Below are 21,601 nucleotides of genomic sequence, written 5' to 3' on the forward strand. Positions count from 1 at the left end.
CCCCATTTGTGGACTGAATGGCTCCTGTACAGCGCAAAGAAAAAACAAATCCGTGACAATAAATAGTTTCTATTTGTTAACAATAAGACTAAGTAAAATACCTATTATAAAATATACAATAGCCTTTACTCCTTTATTGACCTTCTCGAGGACTAGACACAATAGATCAAAGTTGATGAGTGAGTCTTGAGCTGTTATTTTAATAGCTCCATGGTCTTGAGTCCAACGCTCTCCAGTGACGTCAAAAGGAGGAGAGACACGAGGCCAATCAGCGCGAGGCGCGTGCTCTCCTCAGTTTTATACAATGGAGAAGGTGTGCAGCCTTACAGTCTATATGTGCTGCTCTCAAACTCACATTGATGTCGCTGCTGCACATTTTAGGCACGCATCGCACACGATCACCCAGGACAGACGCACTTTTTAGTCCAGACAACAACGACGAATAAAATCCGAGGAAGGAAGTAAGCTACGTGTTATAAATTGTGTAGGCTACCAGCGCCAGTCTGTTCGCGTGAAGGCTATTGAGAGACGCAAACAAGTTGTTTATTTGTTAAGATGGCTCTAGAACTAGTCACTAAGAATCTGTGGAATGTAAGCGGCAGAATCGGGTAATCAGAGTGATTTAGAGGACAGCATGTCAAAATCCTAGTTTCAGATGGTATGGCAGCGGCTAGCAGAGAAGTGACAGCTACAGGCAGCATCCTGCTCATGTCATGTGAGCCTCATTTAACTGGCAGTGTTTGCATTGTGTATCACTGAGATCCCTCTTCTTTATTCTCAGTCAAAATAACAGCTGCCTTTACCTATCATTTATTTATTTCCAGACACGGGGTTTTTGTAAATGTCTAATGCTGCCGACTCTCAGTTTTTGGACTTCACATTTGTTTGTTTTGGGTCTGACATAGGATGGACACTGAGGAAGAAAGTGTCCTTCGGTCCCGCTGTCGTGCCATTCCTAAAATGCCAGTTCTCCTGACCTCAACAACACCATGGATGGTGGATCTCAAACAGAACACCCACAAAATGGTGAAAACTACTTGAAAACAAATGGTAAGAACATCTATTTATAGTTTAGATTTACCTGATAAACTTGCTTTATTGAAGTATAAACCTTAAGACTAGCCAAGTGTCTTACTGTAGGCCTAGTAATTAATGGTGCTGTTTCTCAAGTCATTATATAAATATGGGTGTGCCATATCATGTCAAACCACTATTGTTACTACTAACTATTAACCTTTTATGTGTTTTTTTCTTTTTTGATTTTGCACATAGGAAAAATTGAAGTGGAACACGTAATAAGCAAAAAACTACAGCTAAAAAGAAGGGCTGAGGTAGGAGGTTTTTTTTGTTTGTTTGTTTTTAACAACAATGAGTTTTTATTTTATTTTATTTATTTGGGAACTGTTATCTTGTGTGTTGTATATGCCTCTCTGCACTTTCTGTATTAATGATGAAATAAACAAAATTAAAAAGATGGCATTTGCTAGTTTTATAAATTTTTTATTTTTGCTTATCTCATTTTGTTTCTTGTTTATCTTTGTGATCTGTAAATATTTTATTTCTGTGTCCCTAAGTTCCTGAAAAGTGACCTGATGCGTCAGTTTGACAGCCACGTCAATGACTTTATGGACAGTCTCATTGAGGAATCTGCTAGTCTAGAGCCTGCACCAGTATCTGCTGTCTTCTCCCCGCCCCTATCAGACAAGGAGAGGAACAAACTCCGGTACCACCAAAACTCATGTGTATATCACTTTATCTTTATATTAATTATGATTATTTTATTCTATTGCTTTTAGGCATTTTCGTCCCCCTCATGGACAAGGAAAACAATTTGTGAGTCGGCGGTCTCTCTTAGAGTAAGTTTGGTTGAACAATTTTCATCCAATAATATGCCACCATATGCTGCTTGCTTGTCTTTCCATGGAGAGGTTTGCCTGGAATGTTCCACAGTATGGCATTAAATCTGTCTGCCTCCACAGAGGCAAGCAGGTGAATCCAAGATGCAAGGTCATTTCTAGTAATAAAACACCAACAATGCAAAAATAAATGAGTTTCAAGTTATACCATGAAATATACAAGACAAAGCAATAGCATGTCCATGGATCAGAAAAAAAAGCAGACTGCCGGAAAAGTTACATTGTGCAACTTTAACTTCTGATTTAGGGAGATTAAAACAGAATATGTGTTCTTTGTTCATTTATTTTTCAGTGAATTGTTTGAAGTCAATCACATTAGGACCATTTACCACATGTTCATTGCCCTGCTCATTCTCTTCATCCTCAGTACTTTAGTGGTGGATTTCTTGGATAAAGGCAGGTGCGGTTGAGTCAACTTTTGAACTTCCTCGCCTTAATGCTACAAATACTGTGTTCTGAGTGTCTTTTCTTCCCCTAGACTTGTTCTGGATTTTGACCTACTTGTTTATGCGTTCGGACAGTTTCCTTTGGTGGTCTGCACATGGATTTGCATGTTTTTGTCTGTCCTTGTGGTGCCGTACACACTGTTCTATTTTTGGTCCCAGAGTCAAACTGGTTCTTACAGTTATCCCAAGCTCTGTACTGTGCTGTTTGGTTTTGTGTACTTGCTGTACCAGGCTCTGGGTCTGGGACTTTTGCCTGCTTATGTTGTTGTGATCAACAATTTGCCTCCTGCGTCCCGCTTCATCATTATCTTAGAACAGGTAGTTCACTTTTTATCAACCATCATTAAACAACAAAATACTGTATTGTACTTTTAAATGTGTCTGAATTGCAGGTCCGCTTGAGTATGAAAGTCCATTCTTTTGTTAGAGAAAATGTGCCAAAAGTGTTATCTTGGACCAAAGATAAAGGGAGTATGTTAATTGATTGTTACATTAATGATAAACCTTGCACCTTTTATACTAACTAATTCCAAATGTGCATTTTCTTAGGCCCCATCCCACAGGTCCCTCAGGTTTCTCATTATCTGTATTTCTTATTTGCTCCAACTCTTATTTATCGAGACAAATATCCGAGGTAAATCTAACTGTAACATTGCTATTGATACCACTGATAAAATACTGTTTAAATCCAACCACATTTCTCCAAAGGAACCCAGTGACAAGATGGGGCTATGTGGCCACAAAGTTTCTTCAGGTACAACATAACATTATCCCTCATATATATGGTATAATGGTATAATATTAATTTGTTTATCAACAGGTTCTAGGCAGTCTGTTTTATGCCTATTATGTGTTTGTACGGCTGTGCATTCCTCAATTTCGCAGCATCAGTCTACAGTTCTTTGACCTACGGGCCATGGTTCTATGCGTCTTCAATTCAATACTACCAGGTATAATTATCTGGAGTGGTATTTATATGCATTTTTATGTTTTATAAATAAAATAAACTTAACTTGTGGAGGTATTCTTTTGCAGGAGTATTAGTTCTGTTCTTGGGATTTTTTGCCTTCCTTCATTGCTGGCTGAATGCTTTCGCTGAAATGCTTTGTTTTGCTGACAGAATGTTTTACAAGGTGTATATTGCCAATCAGGAAATATGTTCACACTTTTATGTTTATAATTTTGTATAATCCCCTTTGCTTTGTGTCCTAGGACTGGTGGAATTCAACCTCTTTTGCCAATTACTATCGCACATGGAACGTGGTGGTTCATGATTGGCTTTACTACTATGTGTATCGTGACTTTCTGTGGGTCAGTAAAATATTTGTTTCTATATTTGGGTCACAGTATTGATTTTAATTCCAAAATATTTGCTATCCTTACAAAAAATTTTTTTGCACTTTTGCTAAATATTTAAGCATGCAATGTTCAAAGGTACTCTATGTAACGTTTCTGGTGGAGGATCTGCCACCTGTCTTTATGGAGATGTCAGTGGTTTGCCTGGGATGTTTCACAGGATGGTGTTATATTTTTGTTGTTGTTGCTGTTACATTTATTCAATTACCGGTAGATATTTTTATTCCTAAAAAAAATCTGTTCTGGTGCGTCTTGCATGTCTTCGTGGAGGGATGTAGAGCTTTAATGGCATATTGTGAAATACTTTTCTTGTTTGTTTTAAAGATTTGAATGGACTTGCCACACAACGTATTTTGAATCTCATTCAGATTTACAATCCCTTGCGTCACATGCTTTAAGGTCTGAGGGCCAAAGACTTAACACTGGGGGGACCCTTCTGTGGCTAGCCTTAGGCTCAGGAACACTCTGCCCCCCCAAATCGGAACAGCCCCGACAGTGGAGTTTTGTAATTCTTGTTTTAAGACCAACTTTTATCCTCTGGCTTTTAACACAGTGTGAGTTGTATGGTTCCCTGTGTCTATTAATTTTATTATTTTTTTACTTTATTATTTATTACTTTTTTCTGTGCAGAACTTTGGAAACGTTGTTTTTTTTAAATGTGCTATACAAAAAAAGTGGATTGGTTTGGACTGAAACATAGCAAAGAAATAACATCCATAGAAGACAAGCAGCCTCAAAATCTAGAGGATCAAACTTTCTATTATGTTTTGTGTGTGTGTTTTTTTTTTTTTTTTTTCCAGATATCACAGAAACGTTTTCGAGCAGGAGCCATGCTTTTTGTATTCACAGTGTCCGCTGTGGTCCATGAGTACATCCTCGCAGTCTGCTTTGGCTTCTTCTACCCTGTACTGTTTTGCCTCTTCATGTGTTTTGGAAGTAAGAAATAGAATGATAATCTTAAACATTATAATATTCAGTAAAAGTAATCACTTGCGTTGTTCTTTTCTTTCATGTTATTTTATAGTGATGTTTAACTTTATTCTACATGACCAAAGAAAAGGACCCATCTGGAACATCATCATGTGGACTTCCTTGTTTTTGGGCCAGGGTGTCATTATCTGTCTGTACTCTCAGGAGTGGTACGCCCAAATCTACTGCCCTTTGAAAGAGGTCAGTTGCCTTTTTGTCATGCATGTAATCTAACAGTAATACAATGATTTACCCTGGTAATTGTTTTGTCTCACAGCCCGCCTTCTTTGAGTTATTAAAGCCGCGATCCTGGAGCTGTGAGAGAGGTACAATTGCAGACTAAAACCTGTGTTTGGATTGCTACCCCTGAGGATTCTTGAGTAAATGCCAGCCAGCCTTTCTTACTCTTACATGGTTGTTTTATTATAATGCACAAGAAATTAATGAATGTATGAATAGACACCTACCAATCAAGTGTATCAAAAGTTTAACTAAAACATCAACAGCTTTACTTTGTTTTAAGTTACAGTTACACAAAAATCTAGCTAGGTCTCTTTATTTTATTTATGCATATTATGGGTTTCTAACACTTAAACACATAAATGGGGCTACTTATTCTTGTCTTTGCAATAATGAAAAGGCAGCTAAATACAAATATTAATTTCAAGTACTATTCAGAAAATTATTATTTACAGTGAAAAGACTGTAATGGTATTGGCTTTAATATTGACTACATTTGGTGAAAGAATTTTTTCGAACTAATGCTGTATGGATTACCATGCACATGGAACTTGCTTTCCATATAATGGTAAAATAATGTGTCAATATAAAGTTTGTCTGAAATAAATTGTTGTCTTAAGATGTTACCTGACGCGTGACAAAAAGACCTTCACCCACATTTTCTTCTTGCTCAAAATACATATGACCACACGGTGGCAGTGTATTAACTACCAATGGACCACATATGCACAAATGTCAAGACATATCAGAATTTTGATTAAACGATCTCATTACGTTTTGTTGTGAGCTATATGTATTAGTTTATTATGTCTTAATGAGAACGTTCATAATGATGTATACTGCAGATCTACATACTTTGTATTTTTGAAGTTACTATTTATTTATCTGTTCAGCCATGAAGTTATTTAAATTAACTGTGGATTAATATTACTATGAAAAATAAATGTTGTCAAACAATGCTGATTTTCATTGGTTCTAAATGTCAGTTTTAACAAAATATTCTCTAATGTGTAGCGGTAGTTAGGTCCCTTCCTTGCATGGATAGATCCATGTGCATAGAGTACCGAGCGGTGGAGGAGGAGGATGTGGAGCCCCCTCTTGTGTGCAACACATCTCCTGCTCTGCGGTAAAGATGGCGGCGGCAGAGGGGGCGCGTAGTGGCCGGACAACGCCAAAACCCTGCTAAAGGTTTGCTTTAGTGGGAACAGGATTCGCGTGGCACCGTTCAGAAATTCTCCAGTAGCGTTGGGAGTATACAAATTGAATCAACAAGAGTCCCACGAAAACTTTGTGCTTTTATTGTCCGGGGAAGGGTGGGTGGGTTTCACTCTGAACTGCTAACAGGCTAATAGGCTAACGAGGTAGTAGCACTGGTTAGCCCTGTGAAGAGACTGGGGAGGGGATCATCGCCAAGACTGTTTGGGCCAGGCCGCTTTACTTTTGGGGAATGTGAAGCAGAGGCAGAACGGGTATTTGCATTTTGGTTTTACATTATCTGTCGGGATGGGACAGCAGGTAGGCCGGGTCGGCGAGAGCACCTCGACCGGATTGCCACCGCAGCCCCACACGTCCCAGCCGCACCAGGGGAGAGGGAGTCGGAGTAGTGGTGTCGGGAGGAGACCCAGAGATCCCGGCAGTAACACCGTGACACCCCCGGGCAGGTCAGCCGTGGGCACTGTACTAGATCCGGGGATCAATGTCTTCACATTTCATTCAGGTAAGTGAGCCACCGTGATTTGTCGATTTGGAGTCTCTGCTATTTTGATGTGTGTTTACCCTGGTGTTTACTGCTGATTAGCAGCTGCTAACACAGTCCTCTTCTCTTGACAACTTGCCCGGAAAGGACAACCACATTTAAAGTTACATCCTATGATTTATCAGTTTTCAAATTTGGGTCAATTATAACATCTTCCGTTCTCTTTGTTCTAATTTGATAAGAATTGTGTTAGATGCTCCAAAATGGATGACAGGGATTTTTAAAGGAAGGAAGTCATAGTTCCGTTTGTATTATAGCCTACATGCTTTGGTAAGCAGCAACACTTGCCTTGGGTCATTAGATAGCATTTCCACCCTATTAAGTCACTATAGAATCAAATGCTCACATTACAATATCTAGAGGTTTTTACATGCCCACTTGCATCCTCTGTCTGACAGTGTGTGCACTCCTAAAGCCCAAGGCTGCACTGTGGCAAAGGAAATGTTACTGTTGCTTTGCTGTTGTGTTTCTGGTATTGCCTTTGCATTCCTGTTATCGGCTCAACTCTGCAAAACATCTTCAATAGATGACAGAGATGGTGAGATGTCTGCCCGCACATGCCTGCTTTTTTTTTTTGTCTGTTTTTACATGCTGCTTTGACAGGCTTGCTATGGGTATTCATGGATTTCACTTCCTCTTTTATGCAGCATTTGGAGAACTTTTCCCCATTCAAAATATATAATATTAAAAATGTATTCTTGGATGTTTGTTTTAAATTTTGTTTTAAATTGGCTGACAACTGTCCTAGTTTTTCCTCATTCTGAAACCCAGAGATACCATTAATAGTATTTACACAATTTGAGTTAATGAACTTCTGTGATTTATAAATCTCGGTAGTTCTATTTGAGGGGTTTTGTCTCAGTAAATGTCTGAACAACATTAATAATGACTTATTTCAGCTCTTTTTGATGGAGAACATGGAATATAATTGTAAGGGAAATGTTAATTTGCTTTGCTTTGGTATACTTTGGTTGAGTATATGATTGTTAATATTACCAAATATTGTATTCACCCTTAAATTTGGGAATTCCTTCATAACTGCCACTGTTACTGCTGAATTCTTTATTCCAAGACAAAGAAAAATCACAACAAGTCAGCTCTAGTTTGCTGTGGCAACACTTGTCTTCCTCTTTTCTGTACTTTGGAGTCTGAATATTTATCCCGCTACCAATACTATTCAGAAAGAACAGAGTTGTAAATAAAATTTAAGCTAACCTGAAAATATGCAGAAACCTCAGTTCAACACAGATGGTCACCCATAAAATGGTTTCTTTTGTGACTAGTTGGTACAGCAGGTATCTTGTCAAATTGGCAACCGTTTTATCATTTTAGACCTACTGATTTTTGCAGTATTCTTCTTTTATAGAGTTGTAACAATAACCGAAATATTGTCATATTATATCGTCAAAGTTCTCACAATAATATCATGGACCATCACAATATATGGAATTACAAGTCTCTTTGCTTAAATTAGGAGTTATAGTACAGCAATAAAAAAATAAAATAAAAAAAAACACACAGGGAGCTACATACACCATGATCCTTTGCTCCATTTCAGAGTAGACTACAAGAAGAAATAGCAGTTCTAAGCACTTTTAAGTCTTAGTTCTTTGGATTAAGTCTTGTCAAGGCATTTTAAGAGGAAAAAGTAACATAGCAACAGTTTTGTTAGCCTCCATAAAATATCGCAATAAATATCATACCGTGAAGTTCATACCGTGACAATATCGTATCGTAAGACTTGGATATTGTTACACCACTATTCTTTTACCTTTTAAAATGTGAGAACCTATCACTACAGAGATAGTGACACACAGGCTATTTTTAAGATAATCAGATGATCATTGAAATTGGGGCAGATCATAAGATTAGCCAGATTTTGGCAACAGTAGTCAGTCGTACACTCATAGATGTTGAAGCTGTTAATGTTGCTTAAAATGAGACACTCATCTAACATCATAAGCTGATTTGCATCTTCAGGTAAATGAGATTAAAGACACATCCACTTATCTGTGCCCTGTGTTTGATAATACAAGCTATGGAGGCTGTGTCGTGTGATCAAACCTAGCACCATTTATCCAGATTTTGATGCTTACTGTGGTGATAATGGTCAACAGGATGCAGTCAGTTATCCCAGTGACTGCACCTAACCACCAGGAGGAGCCATGGCACAGCTCCTGTGCCATGAATCTAGACATAAAACCCCGAGTGCCATATTAAATGAACAAATCCTATTTTTCACATCAAAAGTAATCCCATCAGGCAAATGTTTCATAATTTTCTCAGCCATTATGTATTGTAGGAAATATAATTATGTATTTTACACATATAAATCACGATTTTTACATAAAATGTTATCACATTTTTACAAAGGCAATATAAAATGTTATCAATTAAAGTGCCTCCTCCCACTGACATGAAAATTCCTTAAATTGACGTTCCAATGGCAGGACTATGGCCTGGGCTTTTCCTTCATTAAAGGCTAGGATTAATGTATACCCTCAGTGATTGGCTGTGCAGATGGATGCATTGTCTGCTGCCCTCACCCTTAAAATGTGCTCAGCCAAAAGCTCCTGTGATGGCACCACATGTGGTGCAGTAAGAGCAGAATGATGCCAGTGCCAGACTTGTGTGGCATTGGGTTGTTTCCAGGATCCACTCTGTGCTGCTTGCATTTCCACTGCAAAGTTGACTTTGTTGATTGGACTCAATTGCATATTATCTGTAAATTACAAAAGCCTCCCTTGTTGGTCATCTTTGTTTGTGTAGAAAGTCAGGAGACAGCGGCCCAGTTTTTTAGTATCTTCACCAGGATGAGGCACCCTGTAGTGCTGATGTCTCTACAAAGGACTTAGTGTATTTCTTACTAATTAAATCTCTATTCTAGTTGTCTATATTAGTCTAATGACTAATAAACCAAATATTACAGTTTATATACAATAGATAATATAACTTAAATACAAAATTGAATACCCTAATGTTCTGCCTGGTTATCTAGGACATTATCGAGATAAAATCTTTTGGCTTCAGTCTGATGATTACACTGAGTCATTGTAAAGCAGCTTAAATTTACACCCCAGGGCAGCTTAACCACCCCGTTGCTGACATACAAACACACATACACACACATACAAGTATACACATACACACACACATACAAGTATACACATACCCACACATGTACACATATAAGTATATACATAGAATTAAAAGCCTTTATTGTCATTATACAATAGTATAATGAAATTCAGAATATATATATATATATAAACACATACACACACACCAGCTCATCAGACAGCAGGATTAGCCTTAGGCTTTAATCTAAAGTAAACCAGCTCTTGTGTTGAGGAGTGTCTCATCATTCACCTGCACGTCTTCTGCTCTGTAGCATTCCTTTGAGCAGCGGTCAGTTTCCTCGTCTCTTGTGCCATGACAAGCTTTCATTGTGAAATCCTCAGGGATCTTTGGGTCTTGCATTAGGTGCTATTCATTGTCTGTTTTCTAAGTAATGGTGTTTTCAGCCTCTTTCTCTGTTTACTTGGGGTGGGTTATTATTTGATGAAAGTAAATATTTTTGTTGGGAATTATTCTGTTGACAGTTTTATTTAAAAAAAATAGTGGGAGAGAAATGTTAGATTTAAAAAAAATCTCTTGCTATTTTTTATGTTATGTTCGACCGATTTTACATGTCTCCTAAGCAAGAATGTATTTTTTAAAAATATATCTCTCCCCTCTAAGAGTTAAGCAGTTCTAAACATTGTTATATATTTTTCCCTCTGTGTCAATTTTCAAAGTGTGTTTAGGGATTACCATTATTACTGCATTCAGTTAGTAAAACTGAGTAACTGAAAATGCTATGAATTTACCTCTTCTAAATGATATGCGCACTCCTTATGCCCCTCAAAATCTGGAACAAAGCCTCTTCTCAAATCTGCAATGGATTTAACATGATTCACAAAAAAATTACAAAGAACAACAATGACACAAAATTTCTGCCTCTACAGGTTAACTATTGATGTTACATAATAACCAAGATTAAATTTCTCCAAGCAGCCGTACTGGAAGCCTTCACTGACTTAACACTTGATTGACACAGTAGCATTGATTTTGGCACAACTTAAGATGGCAGAAGTGCAGAAGCACTTAAGAGAGCCCATTACCAGCATTAACTGTCAAGAGGTGGGGCAGAGGCCATTCACAAGCTTTTCCATCAGTTTGTGTCTATGGAATGTCTTAGTCATACAGGGTTGCCTCGGTCATGACGCGGAGCCTTAATTATGTTTACTTTGGCGTGAATGAACAGGTGATGCTCTCGCAAGAAGAATTATCTATTCCATTTCACCACCACTTTGCGTTCTTTATATGTTGCAGAAATGTTGTAATTAAATAAATCTAATGAAGAAATTCTGCTTAAGCCAAAAGCCTTGTCTATGTAACAATTAGACAAATTAGTCTCATCATCTTCTACATGCTGTCTTCTGACAGCACATGGATAATAGTTTCCAATAATACTAAACCCGAACCCAAGCACCAGCAACCAATCATTAGTAGCACAGCTCAGTAATATAATTCTGAAATTTCTGAGCTTTCACATGAAACCTGTCCCTATACTGAGAAAGTGGGCAAAAGCAGTTGTGGGATTTTTTAAAACCGTAAGAGAAGGTTGCAGGCTGCATACTGTTCCTTAATGTGATCTCATAAGTGCGGTCAATTCACATGTACATGTTTCCTTGAGATGAAAAGTTGCTCACAGATTGTAATTGTAATTTAATCTTGCTTTACTTTCTACATACACTTGTGTATGTTTAGCTCATTATTTCACTTCTCTTCAAGCAGCCTTAGTTGAACCTCACTTTATTATTATGTAATAAAGCAAACCCTGTACAGTTAAGCCACTTTTGTTGTAGAAGTTAACAGGTCACCCATGAACATCATATCTTCAGTTCATCTTGCTCCGCCTGGTGTGTCTGCTGCCTCGTCCTGAGACTTGTATGTTGTAGTGATCAGTACACTTTGCCTGACAGAATCTCCTGATGACAGCTGCAGTAGTTTGGCATCAGCATGTGCCACGGTCACCTTTGCCCAACTGTTGTGGGGTTGAGCGTAGCATGCCCTCCATCTCCAAGGAACAAAGGCCCAGTTTCTTCCTCACACATGTGCTGCACTGTCACAGTGCACAGACTGGAGGCAGCATACGACATGCCTCATGCAGACCAACTGCTCCCTCAATCAAAGCTTTCAGCACACAAGCCTCACCAAGACTTCTCAACTAATGATTGGCCATTAGGTTTGGGGTTGTACACAGTGGCTCAGTTAGAGCATTTGCCCACTAACCTAAAGTTCAGCTCAGAGCGTTGCACACGACTGTCATTGAATACACTGACTGTGTGCACTTGTCCAAGCGGGACTCAAACCTCCTCCAAATTTTCAGTTGGTGGATGAGCTCTCTAACCCCCTATAAAATAGGGACTGTTTTATAAAAAAAAACTTTGCAATAAAAGATTTTCTGTCATCAGGCGACATGTTTTTGACTTCTCAATTATTAGCTAAAATAGTTGCCTGTAATTTCACAATTATTCAGTAAAAAAAATCAAGTGCCTTATTACAATGGTTTAAACTAATTTTAATTTTCACAAGAACCTGAGACCTCTGGCATAAAATCACTGCCACATTGTGACATTCCCCTGACGTGGGTGTGATATGCAGAAATGTGATCTGAGCTGCTCAGGCAGTTGGCTCAAACAGTTGTAGCCTGATTACAAGAAAACGATGGTCAATAAGACCTGTCCTCCCTAAGGACTGCCATCTGCTGTGGCCCACAACCACACATTTACATTCATCTCATCTTTCACCAGACTGTGTCCCTGCTGTCCTTAGGCTTATGTCAGGTCTCCTCCCCTTTCACACATGTACTTTGGGACTCCTGCTTTCAGAAGGGGCTCATTTCATACATACTACATACAACTACAAGTCGCTTGGACCATTGCATGGGATTTTTAAATTCTTGTCTGAGGAAATTCAGGGTTCAGGAAGGTTTTCATGTCAACGTTTATTTTTGGTTTAAAAAAAAAAAATTCAACACTTTATCTACTAAATAGACAGAGCAGACTAACATGGGAGATTTTAAAAAGCTTTTCCATACATAGTTGGATAGTAGTTTGTCAGAGGATGTATTGGGAACTGTGGCTTAGCCAGGTCACGGCCAGTGCTGCTATGCAGTGCATGCTACTCCAAAACAAAGGTGAGGACGTTTTATGTATTTACGCAAGAGTGAATCATGACTCCCCAAATTCAGCTTGTTTATGTTTAATGTTGGGGCAATTTTAATGGAGCTCCTTTTGTAGTTCAACATTTTAGTATTTTACATTGTACAATCTGAGTTTTGTTCTCCTTTTCTAATGCTGTTTCCCACTCGACTACAGTTGTTCAGACATGCAATCAGTGTCTATGGCAGCAGCTGGCGCATGTCCATTATGTAGTGTGGGTGTGTGTAGTTACCACAATGTTTGGGGAGCGTTTCACTCATTGTTGTCATATTTTAGCCCCTCCTCCTTGTAGCCATTACTCTATAAGTCATTTGCTCTCCGCTTCCAAAGTGCATTGACCTGGAGTCTAGGCCCATCTGATCTGTGTAGCTGTACCGCTAACCACGTTAGAACGTTGAAGTAATGCTTTTAAGGTGCCTACAGGCCAATAGTTTTGAGGAAGACTGGGCTGCTTTGAGTGCCCATAATCTAAAAACTGGATTCAGTCTGAACAATGTAGCTGGAGAAACAGGTACATAGGGTTTTTTGACCTCCGCTGTAACACTCTTGCAAACTACATTTGTGACAGTCAGTCACAAGAGGTGTTATGTATTTTTTATCTTGCTTTCTTTCCAGAAGTGCTCCACCGACCGTTTGGCCTTGACTCTGCGGCTCTGACTGAAGCTGTGCGATGGAGCTCCAAGGAGAACCTCCTGGGGGCAGCGGAGAGCGACCCCAATCTCTTTGTAGCACTCTATGACTTTGTCGCCAGCGGAGACAACACGCTGAGCATCACTAAAGGTAAGATACCCTTTTGGTACATCACAGTCATTTAAAATATGTCTCCAATATCTGCAACAAATTTTACAAACATAATCATTACACAATAGTCTCTAATCTTACAGTTTTGTTTACAGTTAATCATTTTAAGTTTGTGGAACCATTTTCCATTGTGCATTTACCATTGTTTTTAATGCATTGCCTTGTTTCATGATACAGCTTTTAGATATTGTTTAGTTACCTGAATATGCTATTAAGGTGTGAGGCATTTTTAGACTGTTAAATGCACTTGAATATCCATTGATTGCTAACTACATAACTACCTAACTTACAGGGTCTAATGTAATTGTAGAGATCCACCTTCCCTCACCACTCCTCTCTTACTCATTGTGTTGCTGCTTATCTTTGACGTCAGACAGTTAAGATACTAGTCACTACTTGCCTGGATTGGCCCTTCTTATCCCGGTTCATCCAACTCCTTCATTGTTGAAATGCTTTTCATGTAGTTTCAGTGGATCATGTCTAAACCATGACTCACTGAGCTTTCCTACTGTGAGTTTGGTTTCTTTTATTTAATGCACTGTGACAGTGTAATGTTTACAGGTTTAACACTGTTATGCTGCAGAAGCGCATTTGAGCACACAGGTGACACAATCCTTTGATTTTCTGTCTGTGCTCAGGTGAGAAGCTGCGAGTGCTGGGCTACAACCAGAATGGTGAATGGAGTGAAGTGCGCTCAAAGAATGGCCAAGGCTGGGTGCCATCCAACTATATCACCCCCGTCAACAGCCTGGAGAAGCACAGCTGGTACCATGGGCCTGTGTCTCGCAGTGCAGCCGAGTATCTTCTATCATCACTAATCAATGGCAGTTTCCTTGTCCGAGAAAGTGAAAGCAGTCCTGGACAGCTCTCCATTTCTCTTCGTTATGAGGGAAGAGTCTACCACTATCGCATCAACACCGCATCTGATGGAAAGGTGAAACTCTCAGACTTTGTGGGGACTCTGTTGACTAACTTTCTTGTTAAATATTGTTTCATATGCTCCAATTGTAGGTGTATGTGACATCTGAGAGCCGCTTTGCCACCCTGGCTGAACTTGTCCATCATCACTCCACTGTAGCTGATGGCCTGGTCACCACACTGCACTACCCTGCACCCAAATGTAACAAGCCTACTGTGTATGGAGTGTCTCCCATTCATGATAAATGGGAGATGGAGCGAACAGACATCACCATGAAGCACAAGCTGGGCGGAGGCCAGTATGGAGAAGTGTATGTCGGTGTGTGGAAGAAATACAACCTCACAGTTGCAGTCAAAACGCTGAAGGTTTGCATCTCTTTTTTTTTTTTCTTGGTCCCTAGTGAAAATTCTACTCTTAATCATCTGTTTCCCCCCTCTCTGAAATTATTCATATTTATTGGTAGTATATTGCCACCTACAGGCAGGCAGTAACTTTACAGGTTTAAATGACGGTAGAAAAAATACACATCGTTATCCTGGACTTGATTTTATTCATTTTTCCGTGACAGGAAGACACCATGGAAGTTGAAGAGTTTCTCAAAGAAGCAGCTGTTATGAAGGAGGTTAAACATCCAAACCTTGTTCAACTTCTTGGTCAGTATTCAAAAAGATTACGGTTTACAATCATTGTTTATTGACAAATGGAATAATATTTTAACACCTGTGTATTTTTGAGCAGGAGTGTGTACTTTGGAGCCTCCATTCTACATTGTCACAGAGTACATGCCACATGGGAATCTGCTTGACTACTTAAGAGAATGTGACAAGGACGAAGTGAATGCTGTGGTGCTGCTTTACATGGCTACACAGATCTCCTCTGCCATGGAGTACCTGGAAAAGAAGAACTTTATTCACAGGTACATGGCTTCTATGTGTTTTACCCAATATGTCTTACTTTTCCTTTTAACTTTTTTTCTGAATTTTCCAGAGATCTTGCTGCAAGAAACTGCCTGGTGGGTGAGAATCACATTGTAAAGGTTGCAGACTTTGGCCTGAGCAGATTGATGACTGGTGACACTTACACTGCTCATGCTGGGGCAAAGTTTCCAATTAAATGGACTGCACCGGAAAGCTTGGCCTACAACACCTTCTCCATCAAATCGGATGTCTGGGGTTAGTTTTTTTTTTTTCTAATTAAGGCACAAATAATGGTCTAACTAGGTAATTTTTATTAACATATGTTTTATTCCTTTATAGCATTCGGTGTGCTACTTTGGGAAATTGCGACTTACGGCATGTCACCATACCCTGGGATTGACCTGTCTCAGGTGTATGATCTCCTGGAGAAAGGTTATCGCATGGAACAGCCAGAAGGATGCCCACCTAAAGTCTATGAACTGATGCGAGCTTGTAAGTCCATTCTATCATTTGTTTAAGTAAAGAAAACTTTAATGTTATGACATGGTTTAATAGAACATTTTCTATTCACAGGCTGGCAGTGGAGTCCATTGGACAGGCCATCTTTTGCAGAAACCCATCAGGCTTTTGAAACAATGTTTCACGATTCTAGCATCTCAGAAGGTAGAGTTTTGTGTGATGGTGCTATTGCAGTTTCACACAGTAATTTATCACAACTGTATTACTTACATTTCTAAAAAATGTGTCTGTTGTAGAAGTTGCAGAGGAGCTCTGTAAAACTGCTTCCTCTGGTCATTGTGGACCATTACAAACATTTGGTCACAACATGCCATTGCTACCATCCAAATCTCGAACACTGCTCAAACATGCAGAGAACAAAGAAAACATAGAGAGTGGACTTGATGGGCGACCTGACCTCAGCATCCAAGGCCACTCAGGTACAGAAAAACACATGGTCTCCCCCAGCCTCTATGAGTCTACATGCATATCAGATTCAGAGTCAACTCTGCAGCGTCGGCAAGCTCGCCGTTTGAAGAGAAGAGCCATGATTTTCCCTTAATTCCCCAAATAGTTTTGACATAATAGATTTATAAATTTAAATGATCCCAAATATTACTTTTCACTCCATCAAAGAAAATGTAAAAACAAATAATATTTAAAGGAATGTAAAGTTATTTATTAAAATTATTTAATTCGGGTCAGATTTGTCTTTGTATGTGTTTTATATTTTTCCTTGACTAATGAACACTTGAATAACCACACTATTAAATTTGAACTTTGTTTTGTTTGTGTTTATTGTCTGTGTGTGTACATATTTGTATATTAGTTTTTTCTCTTTGAATGTGTTAAATTAACCTGTTAATCTGTATGTAATTTCTCATAACTTAACATGTCTATAGGTTTCAGAAAAACATATTACAATAAAAATGAAAAATTTGCAGTGTTGCCATAAAAATGAACAATTCAAAAATAAATATTTCATTTTGAACAATCGAAAGTCTTCAAAAGGTCACCAATAAAAAGGAAGCTGAAAACCCATGAATATAAACTATTATCTATAAATGGATCTCCAATTAAGCAAATTTACTCTTACATTAAAAGATATACTTTCAGTAAACAAGAAAACAAAGAAATATATGTTTATTATTTTCAAAACATCTTCATGATTCGTTTAAAAGATACACCATGAAATGGAAATATGATTTTTCTAAAATAATGTCCACCAAATAGTTATTTAGTGTCAAGTTTTTATTTACACATGTCAGGAAGCACCTGTGTGTCCATTTTAAGATATAAATATATGATAAAGCATGTAGCAATTCTGTATTTATAGATAGTTCTTTTTTACTTTTATTTGTCAACACCCATTAAATGTTATTTTGAAGAGCTTTCCGATTACTAAAACAAGTCCATGCTTTGTGTTACAGGCTGGGCTTCTGCCATTTTGGGAAGTGACGGTAGAGGAAGCAGCTCTCCCGCGTTACCAAGAAAACAGCAGCCTAGGGACAAATCTCCCAACAACCTCTTGGAGGATGGACCAGAAATTGGCACATTTACTCGGGATCGCAAGGGAGGATTTTTTAGCTCCTTCATCAGGAAAAAAACTGTCTCCTCCTCCCCTTCATCTCAGCTACAACAGAACCTTCCCACCCCACCTAAAAGGAGCAGTTCTTTCAGAGAAATGGAGACTCAGCCTCATAAGAAGTATGAGCCCACAGCTGATTTTAGTGCTCCTCCTCCCCTGCCCCAGTCGGACAGTCTCAGTGGCTTCTCGGCCTCTCCTTCTCACTCCCATGTTGAACCAACACAGTCCCGCTGCTGTGGCGCTGCTTTTGGACAAAAACCCTCTGGAGCAGGGCTTAATTCACACATTTCCAGTGTTAGCAGTTGGAGTGGTTTAGCAGGATTTTTTACTCCTAGACTTATTAAAAAGACCCTGGGTTTAAGGACAGGGAAGCCCACATCATCAGAAGAGGGGACTAGTCTAGTAGGAGGGCCTAAACCCTTTCCTAGGTCCAATTCTACGTCCTCTATGTCAGCTGGGCTGCCTGATTTGGAGCGAATGGCCTTGACTTTACCTAGGAACCGCAGTGCAAAACCACCTCTGGAAAGAACTGCCTCGACAACGTCTCAGCCTGAGAATGGTGCTGCACGGCCATCAGAAACTTTGCTGAAGAGACTAGATGAGGGCACCGCTCAAATCAGAGATAGGCCCAAAGCCAAGCTACTACCAAGGAGTACTGCAATAGGACTAAGAGCACCTGCAGCCGGAGGGGAGGTGGGCGACTCTGATACTTTGTCCAGGGTTAGAGAGGGAAGAGAGAACATTGGAGCAGGGGTAGATCGGCAGCAGAGCTGGTCATCTCCTTCTAAGGCTTCTAATTTAAGTTCTTTATCAAACTCAACAAGTGCACCTACTCACAATCACAAAGTACCAGTATTAATATCCCCCACACTGAAGCACAGCCCGGCAGATGTGCACCTTGTCGGTCTAGACTCTCAGGGGAACCGTTTCAAACTGCTGTCTGAGCAGGCAGAAAGAGACAGACCTCGGCTGGTCAAACCCAAGTGTGCTCCCCCTCCACCCCCCACTCTGCGCAGTTTGCAGCACTCCAACAGCGCAGAGGGGGAAGAGCAGATGGGGGCAGCTCCTGTTGAAATGAATGGAGACACCTTAAAAAGTCAAAGATCAGTCCGAACTTCTGGAGGAGCAACGACGGGTAGACCGTCAGTGCCACCACCACAAGTGCCAAGTACCACCAACACTACCCCCACCAAAATGGCAAATGGAGCTACCACCACAGCCTCATCCAAAGTAGCACTGCGACGAACCAGGCAACAAGCAGAGAGGGTCCCACCGGAGCGGGTCAGCCGCGAGGCACTACTGGAGTGTGCAGAGTGTCTGAGCAGCGCCTTGAATGCCAGCTCTGAAAGCCCCTCTAGTGGCCAGGTGCTGGATGCTGGTCATCAGCTGCTAGACTACTGCTCAGGTTATGTAGACTGCATTCCTCAAATGAGAAACAAATTTGCCTTTCGAGAGGCAGTGGGCAAGCTAGAGCTTAGCCTGCAAGAACTGAGGGCCTCTTCGTCTGGATGTGGAGGTTTGAATAACGTAGGGCCCAACACTGTACTGGACAACCTGCACAGCTGTATTAAAGAGATTAGTGATGTGGTACAGAGGTAGTCACAAGGACTGTAATGTAATCAGCTCATACAAGCCAACAGACAACATTTGAAAACACACAATGTACCTCTGGGAAATCAGTACAACATTTTTCTTTCTATTTGTTTACAGTAATCTGCTTTAAATGCCAGTAATAACACTTGGTTTGTACATACTACAGTGATACTTGTCTCACCATTAAGTAATTGTCAACTGTTGCTTGAAATCTCACATTCTCTTTCAATGTTGTCAACACTTGGGGAAAAAAGCTATGTCCACACAATAAGAGCTGCTCTGTGAGAAAGGTTTGACAGATCTCATGTGTTTTGGTGTGACTGAATGTCAGAGTACAGTGTCTTACCCAGATTATGAGGAAACTGGTTTTCACTTAGAGTTAATTTCCTTTGATTTGGAGCAGATCATATTTAAAATGTTCACAGAGAAGTTTTTGTGCGCTTGATTAGAAACATGACATCCAGTCAGCCAGAGGACAATATGGAGAATGTATTATGAAAATCATCCAGTTTCAAGTGCCACATAAATGGGTAAAATTCTGTACTGTAAGAAAACTCATCTGTCTACTAATACTTGCACTCAGCATTTACTTTGTCTAATGGGACCTATAGTCATTTTGGGGCAAAAGAGCACAGGGTTCTGTGGGAGGTTTATCCATTAAGTGTCCTTTTTATATGGACAATTTGTCTGTGGCCTTGTTATGGCCTCAGTGCCTCATTCTCTAATTAGAACCACAGACAGAGACCTATCTCACAGTACTGATTTCTCCACAAATTAACTGCAGTATGTCTTCAGCACATGAGCAAAATGTATATTGTTGTGGTTCCAAGAAATTCTTGGATAATGTGTATGTATGAACTTGAATTTTAAATTATTATTTTAAATTTACAGATTTATTTGAAAGAAATTGGTTTATGATTTATTTCATATGGATGAAAAAGTTTAATGTATGGTTATACCGATGAGAGCTTAATGTAGTACAAGACTAAGGCCCACACATCCAGATCTAAATATGCTTTATGAATGTATTTTCCAGGTCAGTTCTTCATGTGCATGTGTCTTTAATATAAATTATAAGATTGACTTTTATTTATTTTATTGGCCTAATGTCACCTTACATAACTCTGCGAAAGTTTTTTAATGCATAAAAAAATACACATGTACAGTTATGGCTATCTGTGCACACAAACCACACCTCCCATCAAATTAATGTTATCTATGTTGGAGCTCTTGTTTTGATGTACACTGGAAAAGTCTTCGAATAGACCATGACACATATTGCATCTGAATAGTTCTATTTAAACAATGCAGGTCCACACATTCTCATGTGAATGAGTCTTCTAATCTCAATATACTGATTTTCTTCACTGTGATGGTCAATTTACAATAGAATTCATGGTGCCTTTTCAAATTGTTAATTTGTGTACCAAACACAATCACAGCAAAAAAATGTACACTATTTTCAGCATTCATAGTAACTTTTGCCCTGAGATTGTGATCTAAAGACCAAGAACATTTCTGTACAGCTGCCAACTTGAAACCCAATGGTGCACTTTGTCTACAAATGTTGAGTTTCTAGTTTCTAAAGCCATTTTCCCATTTTTATTGTGGCCTTCGATGTTTTCTGTTCAAACACTAAATCTAAGCTGCTCGTTTATTACTACATCATTTTATTCTTGTCGAAAGTGTACGTTGTTACTTGTTTTTGTTTCAGATTTTCTTTTATTTTACAATTAAAATACATTTCAGAATCACATTTTGTTAAAACATACCATCAAGATCTTGTATAAGAAACTAGAAGAAATTATCTGAGATTTTATTTCCAGTTTATTTTCATGTGCATGCCTTTGTTCTGAGAGGATATCTGGAGAATGTGTGTACAAATCATTATACCAAAGGCCACTTCTTCAGATTTATGAGTGCAATGTAATCCAAGACGGACACACACAATGTGACATGTGAATCTCAACAGGGATAAAATGGCAGATTTTCACAAATTTTGTATTGTACAGATTATATTTTTTGTGTTTTTATTTAAAGCTCACATTACTGTGAAGTTCTGTTTATAAGTGTGAAGCTTATTGTAAATAATAAAACTATTGATTATGATTGTGTCGTTTTGCCATTTTTATTATTAAAAAATCCTGAAATCAAAAGGGAACTAGACTACATAGTACACACATCAAATTTAATAAATAAATCAAAGAAGAATTAATAACGGGAAATTGCTATAAAAATCACAATTTTATAAATATTAACTTACACATTAACCTTCACATGTTCAGTTTAGTGAACTGATTTGCGTTTACCATGTGAATTTGTGTCTAAAATGA

At 39.0% G+C, this 21,601-nt stretch overlaps 2 protein-coding genes across 6 annotated transcripts; both read left to right on the top strand.

Moving 5' to 3' along the window:
• Nucleotides 1-308: 308 nt before the first annotated feature.
• soat1 (sterol O-acyltransferase 1) lies at nt 309-5,890 on the top strand. 3 transcript variants are annotated; one of them, XM_020924842.2, is made up of 16 exons: nt 309-461; nt 906-1,050; nt 1,273-1,331; nt 1,575-1,723; nt 1,797-1,856; nt 2,209-2,316; nt 2,395-2,680; nt 2,755-2,833; nt 2,912-2,996; nt 3,071-3,116; nt 3,183-3,312; nt 3,398-3,495; nt 3,575-3,673; nt 4,519-4,654; nt 4,743-4,888; nt 4,965-5,890. In XM_020924842.2, exons 2-16 carry the CDS (start codon nt 990-992, stop codon nt 5,028-5,030), a joined length of 1,608 nt encoding a protein of 535 aa, XP_020780501.2. In that variant the 5' UTR covers nt 309-461; nt 906-989; the 3' UTR covers nt 5,031-5,890. The 3 variants fall into 3 exon arrangements, with proteins under 3 accessions (XP_020780501.2, XP_055020747.1, XP_055020749.1); XM_055164772.1 differs by lacking the exon at nt 4,965-5,890 and having other exon boundaries at nt 4,568-4,654; nt 4,743-4,880; XM_055164774.1 differs by lacking the exons at nt 4,743-4,888; nt 4,965-5,890 and having other exon boundaries at nt 4,043-4,648.
• Nucleotides 5,891-6,041: 151 nt separating this feature from the next.
• Nucleotides 6,042-21,377, top strand: abl2 (c-abl oncogene 2, non-receptor tyrosine kinase). Of its 3 annotated transcripts, none has more exons than XM_055164776.1 (11): nt 6,042-6,644; nt 13,568-13,732; nt 14,392-14,687; nt 14,765-15,037; nt 15,241-15,325; nt 15,411-15,588; nt 15,660-15,844; nt 15,929-16,081; nt 16,163-16,252; nt 16,345-16,527; nt 17,518-21,377. In XM_055164776.1, exons 1-11 carry the CDS (start codon nt 6,431-6,433, stop codon nt 19,272-19,274), a joined length of 3,579 nt encoding a protein of 1,192 aa, XP_055020751.1. In that variant the 5' UTR covers nt 6,042-6,430; the 3' UTR covers nt 19,275-21,377. The 3 variants fall into 3 exon arrangements, with proteins under 3 accessions (XP_055020751.1, XP_055020752.1, XP_020780436.2); XM_055164777.1 differs by having other exon boundaries at nt 13,571-13,732; XM_020924777.2 differs by lacking the exon at nt 6,042-6,644 and adding an exon at nt 12,928-13,463.
• Nucleotides 21,378-21,601: the final 224 nt, after the last annotated feature.

The sequence above is a fragment of the Boleophthalmus pectinirostris genome, unplaced genomic scaffold (assembly GCF_026225935.1).
Source record: "Boleophthalmus pectinirostris isolate CB_2022bp ecotype Guang Dong unplaced genomic scaffold, ASM2622593v1 HiC_scaffold_7, whole genome shotgun sequence".
NCBI lineage: Eukaryota > Metazoa > Chordata > Actinopteri > Gobiiformes > Gobiidae > Boleophthalmus > Boleophthalmus pectinirostris.